The sequence below is a fragment of the Verruconis gallopava genome, assembly GCF_000836295.1.
Source record: "Verruconis gallopava strain CBS 43764 unplaced genomic scaffold supercont1.4, whole genome shotgun sequence".
Classification (NCBI taxonomy): domain Eukaryota; kingdom Fungi; phylum Ascomycota; class Dothideomycetes; order Venturiales; family Sympoventuriaceae; genus Verruconis; species Verruconis gallopava.
The window spans coordinates 1,079,277-1,105,585 of record NW_015622140.1 but is presented as its reverse complement, the minus strand read 5'-3'; the positions used below and the strand labels follow the sequence as shown (position 1 = coordinate 1,105,585).

The 26,309-nt window shown below is 51.7% G+C and overlaps 12 protein-coding genes across 16 annotated transcripts; 8 read left to right on the top strand and 4 right to left on the bottom strand.

Moving 5' to 3' along the window:
• Positions 1 to 59: 59 nt before the first annotated feature.
• PV09_01842 lies at positions 60 to 2,389 on the top strand. 2 transcript variants are annotated; one of them, XM_016354794.1, is made up of 2 exons: positions 60 to 678; positions 795 to 2,389. In XM_016354794.1, the coding sequence occupies exons 1-2, from the start codon at positions 573 to 575 to the stop codon at positions 1,964 to 1,966; spliced, it is 1,278 nt and encodes a 425-aa protein (XP_016217806.1). In that variant the 5' UTR covers positions 60 to 572; the 3' UTR covers positions 1,967 to 2,389. The 2 variants fall into 2 exon arrangements, with proteins under 2 accessions (XP_016217806.1, XP_016217805.1); XM_016354793.1 differs by having other exon boundaries at positions 783 to 2,389.
• PV09_01840 lies at positions 2,334 to 6,726 on the bottom strand. 2 transcript variants are annotated; one of them, XM_016354791.1, is made up of 3 exons: positions 4,861 to 6,726; positions 4,691 to 4,802; positions 2,334 to 4,530 (listed from the first exon to the last, which is right to left on the bottom strand). In XM_016354791.1, exons 1-3 carry the CDS (start codon positions 6,529 to 6,531, stop codon positions 4,526 to 4,528), a joined length of 1,788 nt encoding a protein of 595 aa, XP_016217803.1. In that variant the 5' UTR covers positions 6,532 to 6,726; the 3' UTR covers positions 2,334 to 4,525. The 2 variants fall into 2 exon arrangements, with proteins under 2 accessions (XP_016217803.1, XP_016217802.1); XM_016354790.1 differs by having other exon boundaries at positions 2,334 to 4,802.
• On the top strand, positions 2,501 to 4,355 carry PV09_01841 (uncharacterized protein). Its single transcript, XM_016354792.1, has 3 exons — positions 2,501 to 3,095; positions 3,156 to 3,945; positions 4,000 to 4,355. The coding sequence occupies exons 1-3, from the start codon at positions 2,811 to 2,813 to the stop codon at positions 4,065 to 4,067; spliced, it is 1,143 nt and encodes a 380-aa protein (XP_016217804.1). The 5' UTR covers positions 2,501 to 2,810; the 3' UTR covers positions 4,068 to 4,355.
• A 701-nt stretch (positions 6,727 to 7,427) lies between the features above and the next one.
• PV09_01839 (uncharacterized protein) lies at positions 7,428 to 8,784 on the top strand. Its single transcript, XM_016354789.1, has 3 exons — positions 7,428 to 7,624; positions 7,687 to 7,979; positions 8,038 to 8,784. Exons 1-3 carry the CDS (start codon positions 7,525 to 7,527, stop codon positions 8,368 to 8,370), a joined length of 726 nt encoding a protein of 241 aa, XP_016217801.1. The 5' UTR covers positions 7,428 to 7,524; the 3' UTR covers positions 8,371 to 8,784.
• PV09_01838 (uncharacterized protein) lies at positions 8,596 to 10,135 on the bottom strand. The gene is made up of 2 exons (XM_016354788.1): positions 9,753 to 10,135; positions 8,596 to 9,700 (listed from the first exon to the last, which is right to left on the bottom strand). The coding sequence occupies exons 1-2, from the start codon at positions 10,084 to 10,086 to the stop codon at positions 8,814 to 8,816; spliced, it is 1,221 nt and encodes a 406-aa protein (XP_016217800.1). The 5' UTR covers positions 10,087 to 10,135; the 3' UTR covers positions 8,596 to 8,813.
• A 63-nt stretch (positions 10,136 to 10,198) lies between these two features.
• On the top strand, positions 10,199 to 11,953 carry PV09_01837 (uncharacterized protein). The gene is made up of 2 exons (XM_016354787.1): positions 10,199 to 10,854; positions 10,902 to 11,953. The coding sequence occupies exons 1-2, from the start codon at positions 10,398 to 10,400 to the stop codon at positions 11,693 to 11,695; spliced, it is 1,251 nt and encodes a 416-aa protein (XP_016217799.1). The 5' UTR covers positions 10,199 to 10,397; the 3' UTR covers positions 11,696 to 11,953.
• A 61-nt stretch (positions 11,954 to 12,014) lies between these two features.
• PV09_01836 (uncharacterized protein) lies at positions 12,015 to 15,611 on the top strand. Its single transcript, XM_016354786.1, has 3 exons — positions 12,015 to 12,200; positions 12,256 to 15,193; positions 15,249 to 15,611. The coding sequence occupies exons 1-3, from the start codon at positions 12,167 to 12,169 to the stop codon at positions 15,445 to 15,447; spliced, it is 3,171 nt and encodes a 1,056-aa protein (XP_016217798.1). The 5' UTR covers positions 12,015 to 12,166; the 3' UTR covers positions 15,448 to 15,611.
• Positions 15,443 to 16,839, bottom strand: PV09_01835 (uncharacterized protein). Its single transcript, XM_016354785.1, has 2 exons — positions 16,100 to 16,839; positions 15,443 to 15,992 (listed from the first exon to the last, which is right to left on the bottom strand). The coding sequence occupies exons 1-2, from the start codon at positions 16,757 to 16,759 to the stop codon at positions 15,504 to 15,506; spliced, it is 1,149 nt and encodes a 382-aa protein (XP_016217797.1). The 5' UTR covers positions 16,760 to 16,839; the 3' UTR covers positions 15,443 to 15,503.
• Positions 16,840 to 17,393: 554 nt separating this feature from the next.
• Positions 17,394 to 20,155, top strand: PV09_01834. 2 transcript variants are annotated; one of them, XM_016354784.1, is made up of 4 exons: positions 17,394 to 17,620; positions 17,721 to 17,875; positions 17,942 to 19,521; positions 19,587 to 20,155. In XM_016354784.1, exons 2-4 carry the CDS (start codon positions 17,756 to 17,758, stop codon positions 19,723 to 19,725), a joined length of 1,839 nt encoding a protein of 612 aa, XP_016217796.1. In that variant the 5' UTR covers positions 17,394 to 17,620; positions 17,721 to 17,755; the 3' UTR covers positions 19,726 to 20,155. The 2 variants fall into 2 exon arrangements, with proteins under 2 accessions (XP_016217796.1, XP_016217795.1); XM_016354783.1 differs by having other exon boundaries at positions 17,721 to 19,521.
• Positions 20,156 to 20,290: 135 nt separating this feature from the next.
• PV09_01833 (uncharacterized protein) lies at positions 20,291 to 22,567 on the top strand. Its single transcript, XM_016354782.1, has 3 exons — positions 20,291 to 20,715; positions 20,778 to 21,357; positions 21,416 to 22,567. Exons 1-3 carry the CDS (start codon positions 20,596 to 20,598, stop codon positions 21,940 to 21,942), a joined length of 1,227 nt encoding a protein of 408 aa, XP_016217794.1. The 5' UTR covers positions 20,291 to 20,595; the 3' UTR covers positions 21,943 to 22,567.
• On the bottom strand, positions 22,429 to 24,590 carry PV09_01832. Of its 2 annotated transcripts, XM_016354781.1 has the most exons (3): positions 24,362 to 24,590; positions 23,452 to 24,310; positions 22,429 to 23,397 (listed from the first exon to the last, which is right to left on the bottom strand). In XM_016354781.1, the coding sequence occupies exon 3, from the start codon at positions 23,246 to 23,248 to the stop codon at positions 22,586 to 22,588; it is 663 nt and encodes a 220-aa protein (XP_016217793.1). In that variant the 5' UTR covers positions 23,249 to 23,397; positions 23,452 to 24,310; positions 24,362 to 24,590; the 3' UTR covers positions 22,429 to 22,585. The 2 variants fall into 2 exon arrangements, with proteins under 2 accessions (XP_016217793.1, XP_016217792.1); XM_016354780.1 differs by having other exon boundaries at positions 23,452 to 24,590.
• Positions 24,591 to 24,632: 42 nt separating this feature from the next.
• Positions 24,633 to 25,816, top strand: PV09_01831 (deoxyuridine 5'-triphosphate nucleotidohydrolase). Its single transcript, XM_016354779.1, has 3 exons — positions 24,633 to 24,827; positions 24,880 to 25,116; positions 25,203 to 25,816. The coding sequence occupies exons 1-3, from the start codon at positions 24,719 to 24,721 to the stop codon at positions 25,490 to 25,492; spliced, it is 636 nt and encodes a 211-aa protein (XP_016217791.1). The 5' UTR covers positions 24,633 to 24,718; the 3' UTR covers positions 25,493 to 25,816.
• The last annotated feature ends 493 nt before the right edge of the window (positions 25,817 to 26,309 follow it).

Here is a 26,309-nt window from a genome sequence, read left to right as displayed (position 1 = left end):
GGGCGTACGACAATGGCCTTCTCACGGTTGACACGGAAGGAGATAACGAGCGTCCGTCAGTCAGCGCTAGGACAAGACGACGGACAGCAGCCCACGGGCAATTTGGCTTAGGTTTGCTGCGTCATGTTTGTCTCAACGAAACGATAGCGTGTGAACAGCTGATCGGCGCATCTGCCAGCCCATGGGCGACTGGGCGGCGTGACACCCTGTCTCGTTGGCGGGCTGACCGCCCCGACCGACCCTATCAGCATCTCACTTCGCAACTGCACCTGACAATACACCCTCAACGCTGCCTGCGACGTCCTCTCTCCTCCTCCTCCTCCTCTCTCACAATATCACCGTGTCCTCCTTACGGTCGGCCCGTCACAAGCCCAGTGCGACTTCGAGAGCTTGCGCAATGCACCTGGCCTGAGGAGAGAGCCTGGTACAACCCCACCATCCGTCTGCCCACCTGCGGAGCCTCGTCACGCTTTACCGACATCGCTGTGCCGCTGCACCGTCCCTCACTCTCTCTTGTTGAAGTTAAGTAGCCCTCGCTCTGGCTTCCTCTTGACTACTTCGCTTGTTTCACCATGGATTGCAACGCCTCTCCGTCGGCACCGGCTGCGTCTGGCAGCAATATTGAAGCCAATATCCGTCGTGCTCACGGGACACATGCGCCAAGGTTGCGCTCAGATGGTATGTACTCGCTCAACTATGTTTCTTTTCAGGCTTGTGCTTCAAACAAATGCCAGCCGTGGTGGTTTGATCAAGACGCCCGTCCTTTGCTGAAACTCTAACAGCCGCCGGGGTAGAATCCTGGATTGAAGTATCGTCTCGACCGTCATCATCCTCCTTATCATCTGTCGCCGACGAGATCATCACCGAGGGGCTCCGCGTGCAGCACGATTCTAACCTTCTTCGAAGACGCACGCGAAAGCGCGCAAACGATCATATCCACACATATGGAAACAGACAGTCCTACGCCGGCACCAGCAGTCAAGAAGAGTACGAGGAGAGCGAGAGCGAATCTGACCGTATTATGACCTCCTCCAATGAGGCCTTGCCGCGATCCCCTCTACGACATGAGTGGAGGCCAACAGGGCCACAATTTACCCTGTCATCAGCGTCCTCGGACAACGCGTATGCTAGTGAGGACGCTGATGACAACGAAAATGCTACAGCGATTGGCCTAAGGCGAGGCGAGGAGTACTTTACCCCGCAGCCAAATGTCTTTTCACACCCACCTACTGCGAGTCGGGCAAGCTCTCAGCAGCAGTCTACAAACTCCTACTTTTCTGAGCGCCCGGTTCGCCCTTCTCAACGAGGCTCATACGCAACAAGAGAGCAACATTCACCTTACAATGCCATTTCGCCGTCGCATCAGGCAGATCACGATGCTGCTCTTAGAGCCAGCTTGTCAACATTGCTATCATGCGCTGCAGCAGCACGAGGTTTGCCCAAGTCAAACCAGCAAGCTCTGCAGGCCAGCACACGGCCGGTTACTTCAAACCGTGTAGATCCGACATCTATCGGCCTGATTCCAGAATCTGCGGTTTATGGCAGCCCTGCAAAACCAGCAACACAATCATCCCAAAAGTCGGCTGAAAGCAGTGCAGTGGCATCTCCTGATAAGACTAAGCGTAAGGTTACATCATCTACAGCGCAAAGAAGCAATAGCAAGGACAGGCGGACAACCAAAAAGGCCAGAAAGACATCCGCGAATTGGACACCCGCGACGATGGAAGACGTCAACCCAACGCTGCTCACTTGGTTTGTCGGAGCAGGTGTTGTTGTGCTTATTAGTGCACTGAGTTTCTCTGCTGGTTATATTACTGGCCGCGAACACGGTCGCGCAGAGGCCATTGAATTAGGTATGGGCGCAGGAGAAGTTGGTAGATGCGGAAAAGAGGCTATGGTGGCAGGCGCTGGTCGAGGTCTACGTCGGTTGAGATGGACTGACGCTGCCTCTAGCATGGTTTCGTGAGGAGACTAGATTGGATTTTGACGAGTTGCCTTGGTGTGGTCGCATAGTTTGGAGTCTCGTCGTGGAGAATGCACCGCCGAGAAGGTCGGCTTGCAAATAATGAGATAAGGATAGACCTTGTGCCGTTACTTAACAACAGCTTGGTGTTATCAGATGGCAACGTTCGACAATTGGGTAGCCGACATGACAGCAACGATAGTTCAAGGATGAAGCACATTCGGCAGGGTTTGAATCGGCGTTTGGGATTCGTTGTTTTTTCTCCGAGAGGGAGTGACAAAGGACGCTATTCATACCCTTCGTCCTTGGATAACATAACATGGCGCATGCATATGAATAGTCTCAGCAATCGAGCAGCTCTAATAATCACCTTTGCTACTTGCTTGGACCTGAATACAAATGAATTCCTCGAGATCAGTTCTTTCACAGTCGAAGCGAGTGGTCCTGGAAGAGATAGGACAGCGCTCGGGCCACACGATGATGTAATTGAGATATATGGGGAACGTCTATCTCGCCATATTGACACGACGTGCGGAGATGAGCCAGACAACACCTTGTCTTGCACATACGTACCTGAGCAAAGCGAGTCTACACTTGCCTCAGAAGCTTCAGGGGAGCTGGCAATCGCTTTCTCATCGTCTTCTTAACTCCTTCGATCGAAGCCCCAAGTCTCCCAGCCGCCGCTTGCCTGCGCTAACGTCAATACTTGTATCGAGCCCCACATCGCGGGAAGCTCTCCACTTCAAAGCATTCGACCTAGCTCTGAAACGTTGTACTCAATTCGCCTTTCTTCTTTGGCTCATATAAGGGCTCCGAAGCACAGAAAGTGAATAGGAGGGAGATAGCCATGCCCATCGTATTCCCAACGGCAAGCGCGCTCAGCGCTCAATTCTCTGCCTCAAGCCCGGCTTCTTTCCTTCAGCCTCGCCGTACACCTCGCGAAGCTCCAGAACATGTCTGGTCGGCCTGGAGCACTGCGGACGACGTCAAGGCCAAGGCTGCGAAAGTGAGCGACAAGGCGGTTAAGGAGTATGAGAAGGCCAGTGCGAAGGCGCAGGAGAAGGTTGGCAAAATCGAACTGTACAGTGCAAAGTACTACGCCGCGTGCACATTTGGAGGACTGCTGGCTTGCGTACGTCGTGACCATCCTACAGACCCAATTCTCTACAGAGCTAAACCTTAAAACGTGCAGGGCCTTACGCACACGGCCGTCACGCCTCTCGATCTTGTCAAATGCCGCCGACAGGTTGATCCCAAGATGTACAAGGGCAACTTTGAGGCATGGGCCAAAATCGGGCGCGCAGAGGGCTTCCGCGGCATCTACACCGGCTGGGGCCCAACCTTCTGGGGTTATTCCGCGCAGGGAGCCTTCAAGTACGGCGGCTATGAATTCTTCAAGAAGTTCTATGCCGACTTGGTCGGCGAACAGAACGCGTACAGATACAAGACAGCCCTGTACCTGACTGCTTCTGCTTCGGCTGAATTCATCGCTGACGTTGCGCTGTGTCCCTTTGAGGCCATCAAGGTCAGAATGCAGACCACCATTCCGCCGTTCGCGAAGGGTACACTCCAAGGTTACAGCATCATCACGGCCAAGGAAGGCGTGAAGGGCCTGTACAAAGGTCTATATCCGTTATGGGGACGCCAGATTCCATATACGATGATGAAGTTCGCCAGTTTTGAGACGGCCGTCGAGATGATCTATAAGCGCCTGCCAGGTAAAAAGGAAGATTACGGAAAGGCCGCTCAGACGGGCGTCTCGTTTGCTGGTGGCTACATCGCCGGTATCCTGTGCGCCATTGTCTCACACCCGGCCGACGTTATGGTGTCCAAACTCAACGCGAATAGGCAGCCTGGCGAAGGCTTTGGAGCTGCCACCGCCAGAATTTACAAGGAAATTGGATTCATGGGTCTCTGGAATGGCTTGCCTGTCAGGATTGTCATGATTGGCACCCTCACCGGCCTTCAGTGGATGATCTATGGTCAGTCTAACCTTTCTTTACCAGGCGTGTAAATCCATTACTGACGTATGAAAGACTACTTCAAGATCTTCATGGGCCTGCCAACGACTGGCGGCACCCCACCACCCAAGACAGAGAAATAGATAGCAAAAAGGGAGGTTCTGAAGTCTGTGGCTCGCCAAAGAATGTAAATGAGCATGAGAAGTGCATAGCTCGTGGCACCCAGATTCGTGACATGCAACTTTAGATGACCTTTAAATACACTTCCTTGAACCAGCTCTTTGGTGTACTATAGGCGCAGGATAGTCGGGCATCTGAATTTTGCACTCTCCTCTACCAGTCTACCAAGATTTAGATCTTTCCATTTTGGATTGCCTGCGTGAGTGAAACCCTTAGGCAGCATTGTGCTGCTCTTGTTAAATATAAGTGCCTATATCATTCACATGCTGTCGAAAGCAGTTTGCGGAAAAAAATCGGGACCAATTGCCTGCTCATCAAAATGGTGAAGTCTGGCTGGGGCGACGACGGGTGTGACCTAAGAAGCAAGCTTTTGGACGTGTGAGAAAGCCTCGCGCACCGCATTTGCGGGTCCTCTCTCATCCTAGGCTGCTCCGTTTGACTCTCTTAGCCAGCTGATCTATATTGATAGGGGCTTGTGCAGAGCCAGCGACAGCAGCAGCGTTGGCGTTGTGTTGACCATTGAGATCATGATGTGGTGGTTCAAAGCCAGCGTGCGTGTCGTAGGGCCGCTTGGGAGGTCTCTCACCACTTGATTCGAGGATTGTCATGAGCGTCGCCCAGCCCGGGCAGTGCATGAGTTGCATGCTGTCTGAGAGATCACGGGTTATTGCGACTTTGCAGGCTAGTGCTTCTTCGTCCTAAATGGTGGGCTTAGCACAACCTCTAGGGAAATTTAGCAACTATGTTCAAGTATACCTTGCTTAAGACGCCAAGACCATGCAAGAAGCACAGCAAATGGAAGTCGGAAAGAGTCTTCGGGTCAATCTTGCCTCTGGTCGACGAACCACCCGACTTGAGAGTTTTAGCAACCGAACTTAGATCTTGACTCTGACCTATCAGTTGACGGTTCTCAATGGGGAAAGTATTCGATACGAAACGAGGGTTTGGAGTCGTGGGAAACCCATGTGTCAAAGTAAGGAGAAGATACTCAACAGGGAACGCTGGTTTTGCATTCTCCTGAACATTTGCACCGTATTCGTTGATCTTACGGTAAAATACCTCGGGAATATAGCGTGCTCGACCAAGCTTTTCGTCATCCTCTTCTGTTTGCACAAGCATAACCCCAGGATCAGCCGATGGTTCGATAATTTCCGCTCGGACCATTTCTGTCGTCGCATTCGAGACTTGATATGACGATATGGCGATCTGACCATCTTCATCGCCACTGACAACGCACGTAACGAAGTTGGAGCCAAATTTCCCGGTGTCGCTCCATTTCGTTGGACGGGGCTTCTTTGCTTGTTCTTGTGCAGCAAAGACCACTTCGAGGGAGGAGAGGTAGTAAGAGTCAGCATGACGCTTGCAGATGACACTTCCGTCTCCTGCACCGCTGTCTGTCAAGTCAGTGAAGATGACGCCGACTTGTTCCATGCCACACTGTTTGGCAACTTCGTCCACTGCCTCTCTGTTCTCCCACTCGCCTAATGACAGACCATCTACTTCATCAACTTGTGGCGGTTCGTAAATGGCCTCTACCACAGCTTTCGTACCTAGGGGAACTTCTGTGTACTCTTCGTAACGGCCATATAGGTAGCCCAGCCGCTGGCAGCCCGTTTGACGCCAAAAGTCTAGAAAGCCGTTGATGAGATCTGGGGTTGCGAACTCAACATGATCGACCATACGGTATGGCTGCTGTTGGAGCGATATCGCGCTAGGTTGGCATTTCGTGCAGATCCCCTCTGGCCAAGGAGGATGTCCTGATGGGCAGTTGGGCCGTACTCTGTAGAATGGCTCGCTGAGCGGCGGCATGAACGAGCTTCCAAGCTCAGGCTTGTTCTTGCCCGTGTTCACTTTCCGCAAATACGCATGAAATGACATGTGCTTGATCTTCTTCTCATCTAGATATTTCTGATCATACGGTTCTAGAGGCATGCAGTAGTCACACATGCCCTTCGGACCGTGTCTGCACATCTTTGCATCCTTTGGTCTTACAATTTTGCCGTCCTTCTTGTCCAACGCATCATCCAGAGCAGACTGCTTGACCACTTCCCATGGATTCTTTATGACCTTTGTTGGCGAGCCGATGGCGACGGAAGGACGTGCTTCTGAAGGGTCAACGGGACGCCCGCTGATTCGATTTGCGCTAGGAGCGGGAATAGAGTTGCCGTTCGAGACCTCTCGCAGGGGTTCATACTGGAGGAACAGGAGGTCGCCATTTTTGAAGCCGACCTGGCCTACCTGGATGTGCTTGATGTCCTCGAATCTTCGGGCGTCCCCGCCTTGCGGATGATTCGACAGCTTGAGAGATGATAGATCTGTATTCTTGGGCAGATTCTCCGCTATGCGAGGAGCAAGAGCGCCAAAGCTGTCTGTGGGCGAAACATCAAGTCTGAACTGGCCATCTCGGCCACGAAATCGAAGTATCATGGTGGGACAGCTGCGTTCGGCTTTGTGAAACGACGCAGCACGGTGATGTTTTTGGTTGAGGGTTGAACGGCGACTGAATTGAAAGCTTGACTGGTGAATAAGACAGGACGGCGGCAGAGAATGCTGAAAGCTGGGGGGCCTCTGTGAAGATGTTCAAGTGGTGAAAGTGTAAGGGCATTCCAGCGGCGAGTTTGCTGGGGAGTGGGTCGGAGTTTGGCTGACGTAGAAAGCTCCAGCCTGGAGCTGTCCGCCGCCTAAACGCTGACTATGCCCTATGCGGACTCAAGCCACGCATTGCATTTGGCAGTCTGTCCTGCCGTGGTCGAGTACGTGAAGTAACGAAGCCACCTCCAAAAACCCGGTCTGGCTCAGCTGAATCGATTTTGGCCACTTTAGAAACCTGTAGGATCCTCGTTTGGATCGATTGGACATGCAATAGAGAGGCCAAATGTCCCCTCCAAAGCCTTGCGAAGGTGCCATCTCGGACTTGAACGGCGCACGTTTGTACAACTGCTCACCAGCGTGCACGTCACAAGACATCTTGTGCGCAAAGCCCTGGTCGTCTCCATGTTGGAATCGTGTATGTGGAGATCAAGTGCTTTCGATCGTGCCTGAAGGCAAGGCTGTGGTGCAGCCTCGTGGACGCAAAATCTTGCTTCAAGACAGCTAGAACGACGTGTTCTCCGTGTCTACGTGCCTCCGCAGAATTTCGCGATGGCACACTTTGAATATAAGAACGAGTGACCAGAAAGCAAGCCTGCAGTCCATCTCGTCGGCCAAAGGTTTCGAGCTCGTAGTTACCCGACTGCGCTGCGAGTTGCGGTGCCAAGACTGCGGCCGTTCAACGTGTCCCTTACACGACCGGCGCCGCGCTCATACAAACGAAATAGCTTGAACTTTTCGAAATCGCCATGAGGTAGCGCCCGACAACCACCCTTCTCTTCTTGTCATTCTACAACGCCTTTTTCGGGTCTCGTGCATCACACGTCAAATATGGTCAACTGGCTGAAGCTAGCGCTTCCCATTGTATATTTGGGCATCTTGCTCTCTTCGCTCTATGCTTTCAGCACGCTCTATCGTAAAAGAAAAGCAGGTACGTTCTATGTCAAGTCGCCGACCCGCACCAAAGAAGAGGATTGACTGTTCCTCCTGCAGCCAGAGCGGCGTCTCTAGAGCCATGGTTTGGGCCGCACGTTCAGCGAAATATCTACCTATCTCTTCTGCACATCGAACCGTCAGACACCCAGCCGAAAATCCCTGAGTCGGTAATCAAAGCCGCATTGCTGAGACGGGCGACGGAAGACATTCACAGGATAATGTCGATACGAAACAGCAAGGCAGCCCTCAGTGCGCTTCTTCAAAGGGGCAGCGTAGGTGATGATTTGTGGCAGCGGTTCCTCCGCGCAGAGAAGGAGATTGAGGAGGAACTAAGAGACGTTGTCAACGAGGTACGTGGCAGATTGCTCACCGCACTCACGCAGTCCACATGCTGATCTCCAAGCCAAGGCCAATGCATTTTCGCCAAGCTGGGGCCAAACCATCTTCCAATCCGCCAGCGAGATTGCCCAAAACCAGATGCTGCGCAAACGCCTGGCCGAGCTCCAGGCGCAGAAGGAGTCAGAGAAGGAGTGGTGGGAGAACAGGCAGAAGAGCATTCAGGCTGAATTCATGAAGGAGCTTGAAAGCGACAACGTAGAGACCGCAACTACAGCACAACATGCGAAGACCCCGAGCCGCACCAGCGACGACGACGCGGTGCTCGTGGAGGGCGGCGGTCCGGCCGACAAAGGGATCCAGCAAGGTGGCGGCAAGAAGAAGAAGGGAAAGGGCAAACACTAAGCATACATCCTGGCGGCGACTTATGAAGCACGAATTTGATTTCGGAAATCAAAGGGTGGCGATGAATTTTGACTAAAGTCACTACGTTTCTAGAAAGCAAAAGGGAAATCTGGTCGTAGCACTCTTCTGCATTGCTTTCTGCATGGCGACTCATGGAAATACTGTATTATACCAGTAGCGACTTCAAGGTGCATATGAGATCTCATTAGGCGCAAGGGGCTGGGCCCGTAATTCGTTGGCTTTGGACAAACATTCTGTTGATGGACTACTGCGTACCCGAATACTGCAAAATATATCAAGATCCGTACCGTACAAGCACGTACCGTCTTCGCCTTCTTTCTCAAAACGCCCGGATAATAGATAGATACATCCAAGCGACAGTGAACTGCCACTCTCACAATTTTTAACCTTCCGTCTAATTACAGGGTTGTCACCCCTCCAATTCACCTTGCAGTTGGACCACTAACACCAGCCCCAATTACGCTTGGCAACTCCTGGTTGCCCATCTCGTACAACATGCTCAACCCAAAACCAACAATACCCATCAAAAAGATTGTCGTCCCAGCCAGAAGCCAGAATGGAAAGACAACATCCTTCTTGTGGCACGCTGCGCCGCCAAACTTCGTCGTCTTCTTGCTGCCATCTGAGTTGGTACGCACCTCTGGCTTGGTGCACGCGCACCCATAGCAGTCCTGCTTCGACACACTGCCACCCTCATTGGTAGTCTCTGTGCTCCACTTGAGTATACATGAGCCGTGGCTAGTACAGTTATTTGTGCCACGTTCGCAGGCTGAACGTGATGAGAAGCACGTTGGGATAGGGCCACTGAGGACCTTGCTGGCGAGAAATGGAGACACGAACTCTTCCTCTACGAGGGATGCCCCCGGTGATGAGGCTGATTGTTGCTTGGATATCAGGGGTTGTTCTTGGGAGGCTCTTTGCGCCTTTGCGGCACGCTTGGTCAGGCCAAAGGGATTTTTAGAAGTCTTGGTGGACTTCGAAGCTCGTGGGATGAACATAATCGAAAGCGACATCTTCCGCTCAAGTGCCAGGCTGTAAACGTCTTGCAGTGTCTTGCCTAACAGATCGAGCTGCTCTACTCCCTTAGTTGTCTTAACATGCAGTAGAACCCGTCTGTTGGCAAATGCTTTAAGCGTGTTCTCGGGATGCTCTGCCTCAGCGGCAAGTGCTTTCAGCAACTGGTGGTCATCTCCATCAACCGTCGGAATGCTTGCCGCTTCCGAGGCGAACGTAGAGAATAGCTGGAAGCTATCTTCGGGATGAGGCGCAGGAGAGATCGAGAACGTCTGGAAGCCTTTCAGAGTTGGGACTGTATTACAATCAGCCGGTGAACGAAGTTGTGAAATGCGAGAGGGTTTTACAATCTTGCTCATCCATGCCATCAATCACAATCAGCAGTCTCGAGACTGGCTTCGATTGCCTATCATATCCAAACAGTGCTTGTTGCTTCGAGCTGAATGCATTGATCTGTCGTATTGACTCGTCGTCCACGCCTAAAATGCTATGATATTGTCCTAGGCCCAGTCTTTGTGCGAGAATCAAACGTGCTGTCGCAGCGTCAATCGTGTCCAGGCTTGATGCTGAGTCCAACGGTCCAGATTCGCTGTCGAAAACGTAAACCTTCGCAGCAGTAGATGCTGCAGCGACCGTTGACGAAGCTGCGCAAAGCAGCCAATACAACGAAAACAGCCTCATCTTGCGTGCCGTTTATGAGGGGGAGGTGTGAGAAGGAAGTGGTGGTGATCGTGTTTGCCCGGAGCGCAGCTGTATCAATGGCGGAGCAACTCAAGTCTTGGCAGGTCTGCCACTCACTCATTGCAAGGCCGAAAGCATTATTGGATTCAACACACGACACTTCACATCTAATAAACATTAACCCTACTTTGAATCACAAGCAAGGATCGCATGCCAATACTTTCGCCGATGAAAGCAGCATAATGATCTGAATCGCCACCCATGCATACCCAGTACATCAGCCTGCGTTCACGATCTGATTACCATCGCACATGTTCAGACGGCCAGCGCTGCGGCAGTTCTCGTCCCTGAGCCGCTCGCAGTTTCGATTACAACAGGCATCACGATTGCAGATTCGACCCCCGCCTGTGGTTCAAAATGGGACTCCGGTGAAGCATTACCGGGTGCGTTTCGTGAAGCCGCCGCTCCTGTCGTGGAGGCGATCGCGGAAGTGGCTACTGTACGGGATGACTTTCTGGGCATTTCTACAGTACGTTCTGCCAGAGTTTATAACGATATCCTTCGAGGAAGTGGAAGAGGAAGTTGTCGGCGAGGATGGCGAAGTGGATGTGCAGACTGAGGAAGGAGAGGAAGAGGTGGAAGAAGGATTATTCATTCCTTTTGGATGGCCGAAGAAACAGCCCAGGACTTACTACCGTGCATCTGATCCTGAGTGGAAGGAGTTTATGAAGTTTTCGAAGCAAGTTGAAAGACACAAAGAAGTACAGCGTAAGTTTTGATCTAGGTGTATCGAACGTACGTTAACTTGAGCCCAGGTCGCCTCGTCTCCGCGATACGCTCGGAAATTGCGGGATTGCCGGGTACAAAGCGTTTACTTGGAGCTGTAGACGTCAGCAAAGGCAGATATTGGCTTGAAATTGTCTTCCCGGATGGCCCGCCGCAAGACTATGAAGTTCACGGTATCGAGATCACCGACGAGTTTGTGGCGTGGTCAGTCAAGACTGTATCACAGAAGGAATATGCGCGGCTTTGTCGAACGATGATTCCTACAGCAACCATAAAAGCGTCATGGGCATCGATCAAATATCAATTTGACATCCAGGCGAATAAAGTACGTGAATATCTTGGTTTGCAACCCAAGATTGATCCAGAGGTGGCTCTCATCAAAGCTTCATTGAGGGAGCGGCCGAATACGAAGCACTTTGGCAGTGGAAATAATTCACCAAAAACGCCAGCGAATCCATTGTCAAAAGGTTTCCCACCTCAGCCTATAACGTCGCCATCAGGGCAGAATGCTGAAGCTTCAAATTCGGAATCTTCTGAACCCAGCATCCCACGATTGCCGTCAATTGTCCCCCGTGGCGAGAACAAGCCAGTCACACTTGCTCTCTTTCTCCACAACCTCAGGAAGAACAGAGGTCCCACGCCTATCGAACCTCCACGCGGAAGTGTAGTTGTGACTGGTCTCATTGAAGTAATTGGGACGAATGGTAGGGTCACATTAGATGTGTCCGCAGCGTTCGACCCACGAAGTGACGAGTACGTTTTGTGGTCATGGCGACCACGAAGAATTCAACCGAAGGCCCAGAGACCAAAGGGAGGACCTTGAACAACTTTGCTATGTACTATGCATGGGTTGGCGTCAGTTTAAGAACTGGGAGAAAGCATCGCGATGATGGCTGGAGTTAGAATACCATAAAGATACCAAGTTTGGCCTCAAGCGTGAATTCTTTCCGTAAGAATAATCAAAGATTCCCTACCGCTCTCGTTTGTTCTAGCCGCCGCATTCTTCGTCGTGCCCAAAGTTGTGTTTGGAAGCAGGCAGATTGAAGGTAGGCTGAAAGGCTACCAATTGTAGTTTAGCTCCAGAAATTTATCGATAGTAAGTTTTCGGCGTTCAAGAAAAGTTTCGCAACAAACAGGCAGTTCACAGTTACTACAACCCAAGAAGCCATTGCATCGGAGCATTCAAAGAGTTCGAGCACTTGAGAAATTCCAGAAATATTGCCACATTATTCCGTACGCTAGTGTTACTGCGGAAGCGCAGACGGCGCATCCGTGGAAGAAGCAGTAGGCGAAGATGGTGAAAAAAGCGATTGATTCTCGTATACCAAGTATGCGTTCCGTAAGAGCTCTTCAGCCGGCGTCTGCTAACTTTGCGTCTTTTAGCACTTATACGGAACAATGCGCAGGAAAGAAAACGGTCGTTCTTTGTCATCGTGGGTGATAGGCAGAAGGACGTAATTGTAAACCTCTATCATATTCTCCTAAATGTCGATCTCAAGTTGAACAAGTCTGTCTTGTGGGCGTACAAGAATAAGCTCCTAGGATTTACTTCGCATCGTAAGAAGCGAGAAAAAAAGATCAAGAAGGAGATCAAGAGAGGAATTAGGGATCCGGACACTGAAGACCCGTTTGAATTGTTCATAAGTACGCAGAGCATCCGATATGTATACTATAAAGAGACGGAAAAGATCCTGGGTAACACGTATGGCATGTTGATTCTTCAGGACTTCGAAGCATTGACACCGAATCTGTTAGCGAGGACTGTGGAGACTGTCGAAGGAGGAGGGCTCGTACTCCTGTTGCTAAAAGGCATGAACAGCCTGAAGCAACTGTACACATTGACCATGGATGTTCACTCAAGATATCGAACGGAAGCCCATGGAGATGTGGTCGCGAGATTCAATGAACGGTTTATCCTCAGTTTAGGAGGCTGCGAAAGTTGCCTTGTCGTGGACGACGAGTTGAATGTGCTACCAATATCTGGTGGCAAAAACGTCAAACCCTTACCTCCTCCAGCATCAGATGAGATTGAGGAATCAAAGGAACTAGCCGATATGAAGGAAAGTCTTGCGGAAACACAACCAGTCGGCTCGCTCGTTACGCTTGCAAAAACAGTCGATCAGGCGAAAGCTCTCTTAACCTTCGTTGATGCTATCGCCGAAAAGACTCTCCAAAGCACAGTCACACTGACCGCAGGTCGTGGTCGAGGCAAATCGGCAGCACTAGGTGTAGCTGTGGCTGCAGCTATTGCCCACGGCTACAGCAACATATTCATAACATCACCAAGTCCGGAGAACTTGAAGACTCTGTTTGAGTTCGTGTTCAAAGGATTTGATGCTCTGGGATATCTTGATCATGTCGACTACTCGATCATTCAATCTACTAATCCGGACTTCAACAAGGCTATCGTGCGCGTGAATGTACATCGACAACACAGGCAAACGATACAGTATATTCAACCGCAAGATGCGCATGTTCTTGGTCAAGCAGAGCTCGTGGTAATTGATGAGGCAGCTGCTATTCCACTACCTCTGGTACGGAAACTCATTGGGCCATATCTAGTGTTCATGGCCTCTACAATCAACGGTTATGAGGGTACTGGCCGTTCGCTGTCGCTGAAGCTCATACAGCAACTTCGGGAGCAAGCTAGTGGTTCAAGCAAACCTGCCAACGATGATACAATTATCGCAGACCGATCTGGAAAGAATACTTCAGGAGCAGTCACGACTGGCGGTCGATCATTACGAGAAATTACGCTGTCAGAACCGATCCGATATGCTCCTGGAGATAGTGTAGAGAAATGGTTGAACAACCTCCTCTGCCTTGACGCTACGCTTCCGCGGTCACGCCTTCGCACATTAGGGTGCCCACATCCTGACGACTGCGAACTTCTCATTGTCAACCGCGACACCTTGTTTTCCTACCATCCTGTATCTGAACGATTCTTGCAACAGATGATGGCTCTCTATGTTGCAAGTCACTATAAGAATTCACCGAACGATTTACAGCTCATGTCAGACGCGCCAGCGCACCAACTATATGTCCTTGTTCCCCCGATTGATCGAACGGCAGCGAATCAGTCGCTTCCCGAACCATTATGTGTGATCCAGGTGGCTTTGGAAGGTCAAATCAGTCGCGAGAGTGTGCTCAATAGTTTAAGTCGTGGTCAGCGTGCTGCTGGAGATTTGATCCCATGGCTTGTAAGCCAACAGTTCCAAGATGAAGACTTTGCTGGATTATCTGGGGCAAGAATTGTCCGGATAGCCACCAATCCGGAGTATATGAACATGGGATATGGATCTAAAGCACTGCAGCTGCTTACCGATTTCTACGAAGGCAAATTCATGAATCTGAGCGAGCAGGAACCGCGTGAAGAAGAGCACATGGTACGCGTCACAGATGCAGAACTGGAGAATTCGACCTTGCTACAAGACAATGTTAAAGTTCGGGATATCAGCGCCATGCCTCCCTTCTTCGCGCGACTTCACGAACGCAGACCTCCTACCCTTGATTACATGGGAGTTAGTTACGGGTTGACACAGCCTTTGCTCAAGTTTTGGAACCGAGGGGGTTTTGCACCAGTTTATCTTCGACAGACACCCAATGATCTAACCGGCGAACATACATCGGTCATGATCAGAGCGCTGCACAAGGATGAAAATGATGTCAGCTGGCTGGGCGCCTTCGCTCGTGACTTCCATCATCGATTTTTGAATTTGCTTTCTTACCAATTCCGTACCTTCCCTGCGTCTTTATCACTGACTATCGATGCCTCAGCGCTCAAGGGAAGCGAATTAGACACATCTTCACCACCGAAGCCCTTGAGCAAAGCAGAGCTTGATGAAATATTTTCACCATTCGATCTAAAGCGCTTGGACAAATACGCCGACCAAATGCTGGATTACCATGTTATTCTTGATCTGCTACCGACAATCGCAACTTTGTACTTCTCCGGGCGATTGAAAGACGCGGTTAGTCTGAGTAGAGTGCAACAAAGCATTTTACTAGCCGTTGGATTACAACGCAAGACCATCGAGGATCTGGAAAAGGAGCTCAATCTTGCGGTAAGCCAACTATTAGGCTTGTTTGTGAAAATAATGCGGAAGTTCTCCACAGCTTTCAGGAACATGATCGAAGGTGCAGTGGCCGAGACAATGCCAAAACCAAATGAGAATGGAACAAATGGCGCAGAAGCTGGGGATGACTCAAAATTCAAGCCAGTAGCTATGACTCTCGAGGAAGATCTGGAGGAAGGTCGACAAGAGGTGCTTGACGCTGAGAGGCAGCGGGTGAGGGAGCTGATAAACGCCAACGTAGAAAAGTAAGTAACCAACTGCCTACATGACGAAGAAAAGGCTTCTAACGGAGTGAAACAGGTATCAACTCGCGGAAGCCTCAGCCGAGGACTGGGAGGAAGCGGAAAAGCATGTGGCGTTGGGTAAGAGCACGAGCGTCGCTGTGAAAGTCAAGAGCAACGATTCGAGAAAGAGAAAACCTGGAGAGGCATTGGCAGAAGCCCATAGGGAAATGGAACGTATAAAAGAGAAGAAAAGGCCCAAGAAGAGCAGGATGTAGAGAAGATGCAAAGCATCGTTTAATACTCAAGTGATACCCGATTGCCTGTCAGTCGCCTAGCCGCCTCTTTGCCCAGGCAGAGGGAGTATCTTTCTTTTAGGCTCAGGCCCATCATTTGTACCGTCCATATCTGTATCCATGTCATCGGCCGCAGTATCTCTGTCCATGATCCTCTTTCCCGCAGTCTTCACCTCCGCAAATTGCAACCAATAATTTTCGTCGTACCCATCCACCAACGCCCGGAAAGGCGCACCACCGGCCACCCATCCTTTGATCCCACCTTCGAGAACATAGACCTGAGGCTCTGCCATGTTTTCGGGGACGCCCTCTGCTTGACTGCGCATAGCGACGTAGTCCGCGAACCAGCCTGCGCAGCGGGGTCCACGACCCGATGAAGATCCACAGTAGAACATAACTCTGCTAATGACGCTTACACCATCACCTTTGCAAAGGCGGTATAGCGTAGCCATGTTCTGATAGAAAGACTGGGCCGGGATATTGAGTGAGTTGCGAATACAGCCGCCCTCATAGTCCGTCCTCCGTACCTATTGCCTCCTACTTAGTAGCGGAATCGTGTGCACAAGAAGGGCTCAAGCGGGACCCCAAATATGGGGCCCGCGATAAGACACACAAAAAAAATTCATTTACGAACATCGATGATTAGCGTTCCGGCGTTCAGGACATCGCCCAAGATCTGGAATTGGCGCAGCAGGTCCTCCTTCGAGTACAAGGGCGGGGAGCGTTCCGGCTGCGGAAATTTGCTCCACCAAGGAGGCTCCTCTGCTGCCATTGTTGATCGGTGACGGAGAGCTATGGTTCTGACGGCTTGACGACGAAGACAAGCGAACAAGAAGAACGAAGCTGGACCATGAGAGAGGATGGGCCGGGCAACGAGCTGGACGATAGAGAGATCACGGGTGTGCGCACAGGTGCAGAAAGCAGTCGGATCTGGCGTGCTCTTCGCGTACGGAAAATCAACCCACGAATCTGTCACAAAACTTTGGATGCTGAGACCAAGAAACCCAAGAGGGGTGATTGACCAATGGTCTGGGGTGCTGAGAAGGCGACGTGCATGCGCAGCGTGCGGGAGTACTGTAGCTGGGGCAAAAGCGACAGCTCGTCCCTGCATGGCGATCATGGGCCATGAACCTGCAAAGACTTGGGTCAATCTGGACTCTACGACCACGAACGTGGACGGCAGTTCGTAGCGCGTTAGAAGTTTGTGTCCGTCTGCTCCTTGGAGCAAAGAGCGCTCCCGTCGCAGGAGAACAGGCATTTGGACGGGATCCTTCGCCTCGGTCGCACATTTCATCGAGGCGGAGACTCACGGCATGTAGTCCTTCGACGCGGACCTCTTTTTCGACTGTACGTAGAGCTCGACCATATCGCGCGATCCATAAGGGTGCCGCAGATGCCCCACCCCTCCAATGAGCAGCTCATGGTGGAGCAAAACGACAAGGCTGAAAGGGCGAAAAACGAGGGGTGGATGCGGCCTGACGCTTCTCGCGGCGCGCCAGGAACGGCTTTTGACGGAGGCGCGACGAGAACGCTGAGACGGTCGAGATGTTCGAGACGGTCCGTCGAGCGATGATCGACTACGCAGGCAGTCCCGCCGCCTGGCGTCGAACAGCTGCGTTCCCATCGAGAGATTTCTGGAAGGTAAGGGAGCGCAAGGCCAAGCAGGCACCAGAGATCCTACGCGCGTCAGCGCACCGTCTCGGCGGAAAGAGGACAGATTAGCAACTGCGAAAAGGGTGCGAGGTTACGGAGTTGGCAAACCCAACAGGAGGACGGCGTGGATTCGCAAGGTCCAGGCACACGCCGTATACACACAGACACAAGACACACACACACAGCCCACAAGCCCGCCCGTTCGTCGTCCGGGCTTGCCGCCGCATGCAAAATGCGGAAGTCAAGCCACAGTGTCACCCCATCCATCGTCCCATGCCAATCTATTCAACCCGTCCGTGTCCACACCATGCGCGACAGTGACATGTTCTCAGCTTATATACTCCGCTGCTGATCGCTGTTTACGTGGTTGGCATTTCCTTGTCTTTGTCCACTTTCGTCCGCCCTCCACAGATTAATGATCAATCTGTAACACACGTTCGCGCCACTTGGCCTTGCTTGGTCTTCCCGCCGGACACACCTACTGTTTCACTCGTTTGGTAATGTATGTCCTCCTCTCCTCTCCACTAATTTCGTTCGTCCTTTGCTCGCTTTCTATGCTTTCTGTGACGGCGATCCGCTGACAACTTGAGCTCATCGTGCAGACTACGCCGAAGACGTTTCTGGCGAGGACTTCGACATGCCCTCGGCTGCGACGCTCTTCTACCTGGCAGTCTTTTCGCTGCTGGGGACGTCGTACAGCAAGAGTGGCGCTTCTGCGCCCTCGAAATCGAAAGATGTCGGCTCAAGTGTCTGCGACGTACGTCCCACCAAGTCGACGACTCCCTTTCGCCTGAGGCATAGAGCTCAAAGAACTTTCTCGCAGCTTGAACCAAACTCGGTCGTTTCCGATGCATGCGCTTCATATTCGACGCTCGAAGATCTAAACACCGTCATACATCCTCACTTGCACGCCGTCACTCAAGACACAGACTTTTTCTCTCACTACAGGCTGAACCTCTTCAACAAGGTCTGTCCGTTTTGGTCCGACGAAAATGGCATGTGCGGAAACATCGCATGTGCAGTGAACACGCTGGACAACGAGGAAGACATTCCTTTGCCGTGGCGGGCTGAGGAGTTGGGTAAGCTGGAGGGGCCAAAGGCCCAGCATCCTGGAAAGAAACTTCAGCAGGAACGACCAGCGCAACGACCACTTCAGGGCCAACTGGGCGAGGATGTTGTCGAAAGCTGCGTTGTGGAATATGACGACGAGTGCGACGAGCGGGATTATTGCATACCGGAAGACGAGGGTGCCGGTAGCAAAGGCGACTATGTGAGCTTGGTGGACAATCCAGAGCGATTCACAGGATACTCTGGCACCGGTGCGCATCATGTGTGGGATGCCATATACCGCGAGAACTGCTTCCACAAGTCTGCACCTAGCCCTCCCGGCTCCTCGGACCAAATGTCGCCCAACCAGCTGCTCCAAATGGGAGCTGCTAACGACCTAAGGAACGTGATCAAGTCGCACGAGCTATCCCAAGGCATGCAACAGGCCATTGCACGCGGAGATGAAAGCTTCTCCATCGACGAGCTAGACTTCGACGACCAGTGTATCGAGAAACGCGTTTTCTATCGGGTCGTCAGTGGTATGCACGCTTCGATCAGTACGCATATCTGCGCCAACTACTTTAACCAGACCACCGGAGAATGGTTCCCCAATCTCACTTGCTACAAGCAACGCCTCCACGAGTACCCTGAACGCATCTCCAACCTCTACTTCAATTACGCCCTCCTCGTCAGAGCTGTCGGCAAGTTGGGCAAGCAATTACAAAGCTACACCTTTTGTTCTGCCGATCCTAGTCAAGATCGGCATACTAAGGCTCTGGTGCAGTCGCTGATCAAAGCCATTGGAAGCGGCGGCGAGGTCTTTGATGAGACAGTCATGTTTAAGACGCAGGAGGCGGCAGGTCTAAAAGAGGAATTTCGTAGCCGCTTCCGGAACATCAGTCGAGTCATGGACTGTGTAGGCTGCGATAAGTGTAGGCTGTGGGGTAAGCTTCAGACAAACGGTTATGGCACGGCTCTTAAAGTGCTGTTCGAATTCGACGAGAAGAATCCGGAGAACAATCCCCCGATCAGGAGGACTGAACTTGTTGCGCTGCTTAACACCCTCGACAGGGTGAGCCACAGCTTGCAAGCCATCGTCGATTTCAGAAGACAGATCGAGCAGGAGGAGTCTGCTCATGCGCACGAAGAATGGTTGAAAGGCCGTGAGCCCGCCAGTAAGACGCAGGTCGGCAACAAGACTAGAAAGGCAGAACTGCTCGACGACGGCTTCCCCGACATCAACCGAAGGAACGATCCCAACATGACCTTGAGTGAGATTTTCATGGATGAGTTGAACATCATCTGGAGCATGTACAAATATGTTCTGCGGAGTTGGATCGAATTTCCCGCCAAAGCGTGAGTACACTTTGCGTACCGTCAGAATCTCAGAAAGTGGCATGTCTAACGTTGCGAAATTGCAGTTTCCGTATCTCCATCTGGGAGATGAACAGATTTTGGTGTTCCTTCCTGGGATTGAGAGTCCCTGAGAGGAATTGGGAATGGCGCATACCATCGCCTGGCACAAGGCAACAGATATTTCATGAGCGCGATGAAATATGAGACGAAGTACTCGTCCTGGTACATCTTTCAGCACATATCAAAAGCATAAGGGGCGTTTTGGAATGGTGAAGCATTTTTTAGGCGCAAGGGAGCGATAGACTCGCCGCCCAACAGTTTCATAGTTGGCGTAACTCGGATAGCGTCCAAGAGAATCATCTCAACTTGAGATCTTCCCCAGCGATTTAAACTTGACCATGCCATGATATCAGTGTTCACACATGACTCTCGCGTCGCAAAGGAAAAGAAAAATGGGTAGATTTAACAGCGTGCCCTAAGATCGAGCACTGCCCAAGGACAGGAAAATTATTACTGTTCTAGTCGTATGCACGGCAAGATTGGAACAAAGTGTCGGCAGCCTGCCGAATCGCATTGTATCTGGTATAGAGCAGAGAACAGCATTGTAACAAAAGATGCAGAAGAATAGACGGAGTCTCTGCAGGATCGCTTGTTCGTGACACGTTCAAAGGCCATTGCCAGCAGTCACCGCGCGGCTATTCTGGGACGCTTCGAGAGCAGCTGTGGCTGAGCTTGGGCGAAGTCAGCCCTACGCGAGTGACGGAAAACCGTCAAAGAGATTGTCTCACCAACTTTAGTTCAATCCCCCTCGCTTGCGCAGAATCGGACGCGTAGTTGCGTCGCATGGCCTGCGTTGTCCCGTAACGTCAACGTCTCTCGTCTTATCGTACGAGTCCCCTCCACAACCGCCGGCTGCTCGTAGCGACGGCCGTCCCGAAGTATATCCCCGTGCTCCTGCAGGACCGCGATACAGCCACACAAAGACCAGCTCCTTTCGTCGACGCAGTCTTCCCTTTCAGCTTCTCCGCAGCCATACGACTCGTGGTCGCCGGTCGCGACAAAGGTTTTGCCAGCATGGCTTCGACATTGTTGGATCTGTTTTACTCCTTCGGGATGTGCTTCAGCTGCTTCCCGAGTTCTCCGCAACTGAAGATCAACGGGAAGAGCTTCAAGATACTACGACTCTTGGGCGAGGTGTGCACCTTCGCAAAGCATAAAGTCACGGCCACGTTGGGTACTGACCATTCGCGCTGCAGGGCGGCTTTTCATACGTCTACCTCGTTGAGAATACGTCCACTCACGAACTCTTCGCGCTCAAGAAGATACGATGTCCGTTTGGCCAGGAATCGGTGTCTCTTGCCTTGAAAGAAGTTGAAGCATACAGTCTCTTCTCGCCGAACCCCAACATCATTGCCGCCATCGACCACTCCGTCGCAAGCGACAAGTCAGACCCGGGTGCGAAGACTGTTTACATTCTGCTTCCGTACTACAGACGCGGCAATTTGCAAGACATGATCAACGCGAACCTGGTCAACCACACAAAGTTTCCGGAGAAGCGGCTGATGCAGCTGTTCCTGGGGGTGTGCAAGGCGCTGAAAGCCATGCATCAGTACAGGGTCAAAAGCGGCGACAGAAGTCAGGCTCAGGCGCGGAGAATCAGGGAGGGAGCTGCGGCTGCAGACAGAGAAGCTGCACAGGAGGCTGGTGGCGACGACGACGACGACGACGACGAGGCAGAGGAACCGCTCATGGAGGCTGGCGGCGAAATCACCAGAAGTCAAGATGGCGTCGCGCCGGGGCAAGTGAGGGCATATGCGCACAGAGACATAAAACCAGGTATTTGTTTTTGGCGATTGGATCGTACTTCTTTGGAATACAGGCTGACATTGCCTAGGAAACGTCATGATTGCAGATGACGGCAAGACGCCCATCCTTATGGATCTCGGCTCGCTCGCCCCATCGCCTACTCCCATCACATCCCGATCGCAAGCTCTTGCCGTTCAAGATCAAGCTGCCGAACATTCCACTATGCCGTACCGCGCTCCCGAGCTGTTCGACGTCAAAACAGGCTCGACAATAGATACGAAGGTTGACATCTGGTCTCTCGGCTGCACATTGTATGCTTGCTTGGTAGGCAAGTCGCCATTCGAAGCACGATCAGATGAAACGGGCGGCAGCCTAAGTCTGTGCGTCTTGGGAGGCGACTGGAGGTTCCCCGACGAAGGCGTCCCGAAGAGAAGACAGAGCAATAAGCCTGCGCAGCAGGAGTTGAGAGGGGATGAAAATGCGATTAGCGAAAGCGTCAAGGACGTGGTTAGGAAGTGCTTGAGAGTGGAGCCGGCGGAGCGACCGGACATCGATGAGCTGATAACGATCGTGGAAAAGGTCATTGCAGAGTTACCGGATGACTCGAGCAGCTAATCGCTCTTGCTAAGACTTGCTCTCTTTGCACGAACTTAGTTTTTTGTTGTTTTTTTTTTTTTGTTTTTGGATCTAGGGGGTGTTCTCTCTGGCGCATGAAAAGGCATCCTCGAGCTTTTCCCCTGCAAGCGCTTTGAAATAGTAATGGCGTGTTCGGTAGGGATATGATTATAGCGTCGTCCACTCGGCAGCTTTTTCTATAGGAGATGAAATTCTTCTTACCATCTCTCTGTGCTTTGTTCGAGCCATCAGGCCCTACGAAACTTTGCGCCTCCGGACGATGCGAGAAGTGACGACGTTCGATTTTGAGGACTCACGGATGATGGCACGTTCTAGAATGAAATGGGCTGTCCCAGAGCAATCCTCGACGGGGCGGTCGCAATGCGGGAGTTCATATTGCCCGTAGGCTGAGTATCACGGTTGGATGTGTTCTACAGATACGATGGAAACCGATTTCTTCGCACGGCAAAGCAAGCAGTCCCAAACCGCGCCTAGTTCTTAAGATTTTGAGCGTTAGTTTGAAAGTGACTTGGAAGACCGATTATCTTCAAAGACTGTTGATAGCCCTGCACATGCTGAAATGAGAGGAGGTCCAAAGTGAAGAGAAGTGCAAATCTCCTTTTTACCATCTCATATCACATCATCAGAAATACGACGGCCATTTCGTTGCTCTCGTGGTCGCCAACTTGAGCTTTCTCTCCAACAGCTTCACCCGCTGCTCAACCTCAATCATTGGTGTTTCACACCCCCTCAAGCCAATAAACTTCCCAAACATTCTCCTCTTGATGGCCAATCTCTCTTCTGGAGATAAGCACGCTCTTCTTTCCTCCTCGCCCATCGAAGAGTGTGGCACGGCGAGGAAATCCCTGTCCCAATTCATGCAGGCTGGGTATTGGAGACGCCAGGGGTTTCCGGGTGATATTTGGTGGTAGTATTGTGCCAATGCGTCGAGTTGCGACTCAGTGAGTAGCCAATAATGTAGCAGAGTTTTAGGATAGGCGGGGTGCGGTGGTCCGGATGGGAGTGGATAGATGGGCGCAAGCTTGAGTCTCATCTGCGAGATTTTGTTTTGAAGTTGTGTGTTAGGACGTTTGCGTATTGACGCCATTGCCAGCAATCGATGTTTTATGGTACTCTGAGCTGATGATAAACTCGTACGAATAGTGGTGTTTGAAGCAATCCAATAATGTTCTATATTTCCGTTGGTATCGTGATCATGAAGTTTATGGCATAAAAAAGGAGGTAGACGAGTAATGTTTGGCAAGGAGGCCAAGAAATAGGTCGAGTAGCAGTCTTTATTCGGCATATCAGACAATAACTCATTGTCGGTTTTATGGTCTTTTTCTCCATTTCTGTCTAGTAGAACAAAGAAAGATTGAAGGGAGTGTAAACATCTTTGGAGAGAACAATGATTTCCATAGAACAATCGGACTTGGGGGTCTTGTGTTACCACGTCTGCGCACACATTAGCCGTGAAGAGGGGCTGGCGCAACTATGACGTGAGATAACCTTTACTCCATCTGATCTCGACGTGCTCTCGACTTCGTCACTCGCCCGAACACTTATTTCCCAAATGTCTTTGAGTCTCTGCAAGGGTTGGGCAGCCTGCCAAAGGAGGGAAAGGTTCGGTCGGTCTCCAAATCTAGCCAGACTAGCTCGCAAACTGGATTCCAGATACGTTGCGGACCAGAGATACAAATTGAGGGCGACATTTTTGAGGCTCCTGGAACAGTGGAGAACGTCTAACACCGTTTCTAAGTTATACAATTGCGCAGCCGATCATCTAAGCCGTTTTTGTTTCGAAACTTGCCTGTACCAATTCCAAAAATATGCATATTGAGCGAACAAGACCACATCAAGGCAAACCATCGGATTGAATAATCAAAACCCGTTGAGGACTCCAATTGTTGGCATTATGTAAATAGGCAAGTTTGGTCCACGCTGCTGTCGGAATTGAAGTCGATCCTTGAGCTACATAGCTCTACTTGGAAGCTCGAAAGCCTCGAGGATTCTAAAAGTAACCGAACTGGTCCACCTAATAAATATTTCAAGCCAAATCTGGGTATGACACCCGATGTATTTGGAGCAAATTTAAAGGACTAGTGGGCAGCCAGGCTGAGCCTGAGAAAGAGGCAGCGGCATGACTACATTTAGTGACATGAATGGATCTAAAGAGCGGCATCTGACCAGAAACTGCAGCTGAGGGGAGCCTCTTCTGGAAGTTTGTCATATATATGATTGCGTACTTCGCTAGGAAGTCATAGGATTCGTCGCCCCGCTCGCGTTTAAGCTGCATGGCAAACGGAGTGTATCTTCTCCTAGTGGCCCAAGTTCCGAAATCCGAGTCCTTATGGATTTGATCCACATTCTGTCTCTGTATTAGGTCATTCGCCGCTCGACTCTGGGAAGCGTTGGCAACCAAAGAAATTGCCGTCCTAGGCTTCAGGTTTGATACACGCTCTGCGGCTTGTGATGGTACGAATCTGAGGTGAGTCAAGCAGGGAGCGTGTCTGGAAAAGGCCAAGATGTCGCTATCGAAAACGATGAGATGTGTCGAAAAAGTACTGGCGGTGGACGCTCGAGGTCACGTTCATTGATTGGGTTTGTTATCGTCACAACAGTCGAAAATCTCCGGCATCGGAAGCGAGAAGCGCGTCGCGAGAACGGTGGAAGGGGAAGCACTCGGCCACGCGCGCGTTTGTCTGTGGGTTTCCAAGAGCCAAAACCTACAAAGAAGTCCAAGTTCTCAGCATCTCAGTGATTGCTCCCAAAGTCAATGGCAGAAACGCCCAACGTCATTCACGAACCGCCGTCTCTGCCGAGCTCCCCACACCACAAGAAGACAAAGCTGATTGACCCAGCGCCAGCCGCACCTTCAATCGCCAGTGAGTGATGCTTACATCCCGTCCAATATCTGCGGTAGCTGAGCGCAGCAAGGCGCGCTGTTTGTCGACAAGGACAAGGCAGGACGAAGATCAGCTATTATGGCTCAGAGTCTCGACTCCCCGCCAGCCCTGCAGGTGCAATTGCTAGGACCCAAAGGCAGAGCTCCAACGCGGGGAAGCGCCTTTGCAGCCGGATACGACCTGTACAGTTCAGAAGACACCACGGTTCCAGCCCGTGGCAAAGCCATGGTCGCAACCAGCATTGCAATTGCAGTACCGCCCGGAACTTGTACGACCCTCCCTCGATTCCTCCGTCTCGCCTTGAGCACATATCCACCAATCTTCTGCGCCTAACTAACAAATATGGGACCGTAGATGGCAGGGTTGCTCCGCGCTCAGGTCTTGCAGCCAAGCACAGCATAGACACCGGCGCCGGTGTCATCGACGCCGATTATCGAGGCGAGGTGAAGATCATCTTGTTCAATTTGAGCGACACAGACTTCGCGATCAAGGAGGGCGATCGCATTGCGCAGCTGATCATCGAACGCATTCTTACGCCAGAAGTCATGGTTGTCGAGAAACTGGAAGAAAGCGTCCGGGGTGCTGGGGGATTTGGTAGCACAGGCGGGTTTGGTGTTGGTGGATCAACTGTAACTGGAGTTTGAAGTAGACGGTACAAAAAGAGTTCCCGCCCAAGCCTCCACCTCCGAGTCCTGCCAGTCAGACATGAGACGCCAACGTAAGCGCGTAGCCGCGTTGTGTGGGTAATCGTATGATTCAGGGCGGTGTTCGCTGACTCGAGAAAACTTAAAAAAGGGCCATGTATCAACGCCAGCGAAAAGCAATGAAGCATGGACGCACAGGATCACAAGAGACGTTCTGGCGCACAGCAGAATCCTTCACGCAAAACCGCTCAACCGTTCGGCAGCCGTCCCGCGGCGGGTTGTACGACGGGATTTCACACAACCGCAGTCATGACGAAGTCGCAGCAACAGCAGCAGCAGCAGTAGTAGTAGTAGGAGTAGCCATCCTCACGCTCGCAACGGCGCACAGGAGTCTCGAGCGCGGGGTGCTGGCGCTCTACAGTCAAATACAGACTGATCATGGAGAGTACGTCGTGCGGTTAGCGAGATTGCGGCGCTGTGCCGCGACATGGTGATTGCGACAGCTCGCAGGATTCTGCCATGAGCGCGCAATCGCACTGGAACGCTTCGTGCATGCTAGTCATGAGACGAAACACCCCCGAAAAAAAGTAACGAGACGGCCTCTCGGGCAGGACCCTTTGATCAAACTTCGGCCTCTTGCGGTGACGGCAGCCCGGCCGGATCGAGTGTCTGCAGCGTTCTTGTGCGACCGGATCTCATGCCATGGGGCTGCATGCGGAGAAAAGGGCGACTCGTTAGGACGCGCCTGTCCCGCACGCAGCCAGACGCAGTGCGTTGGCCGCCGGCGCCTCGATGACGTCGAGGCCGCGAGCCGGCA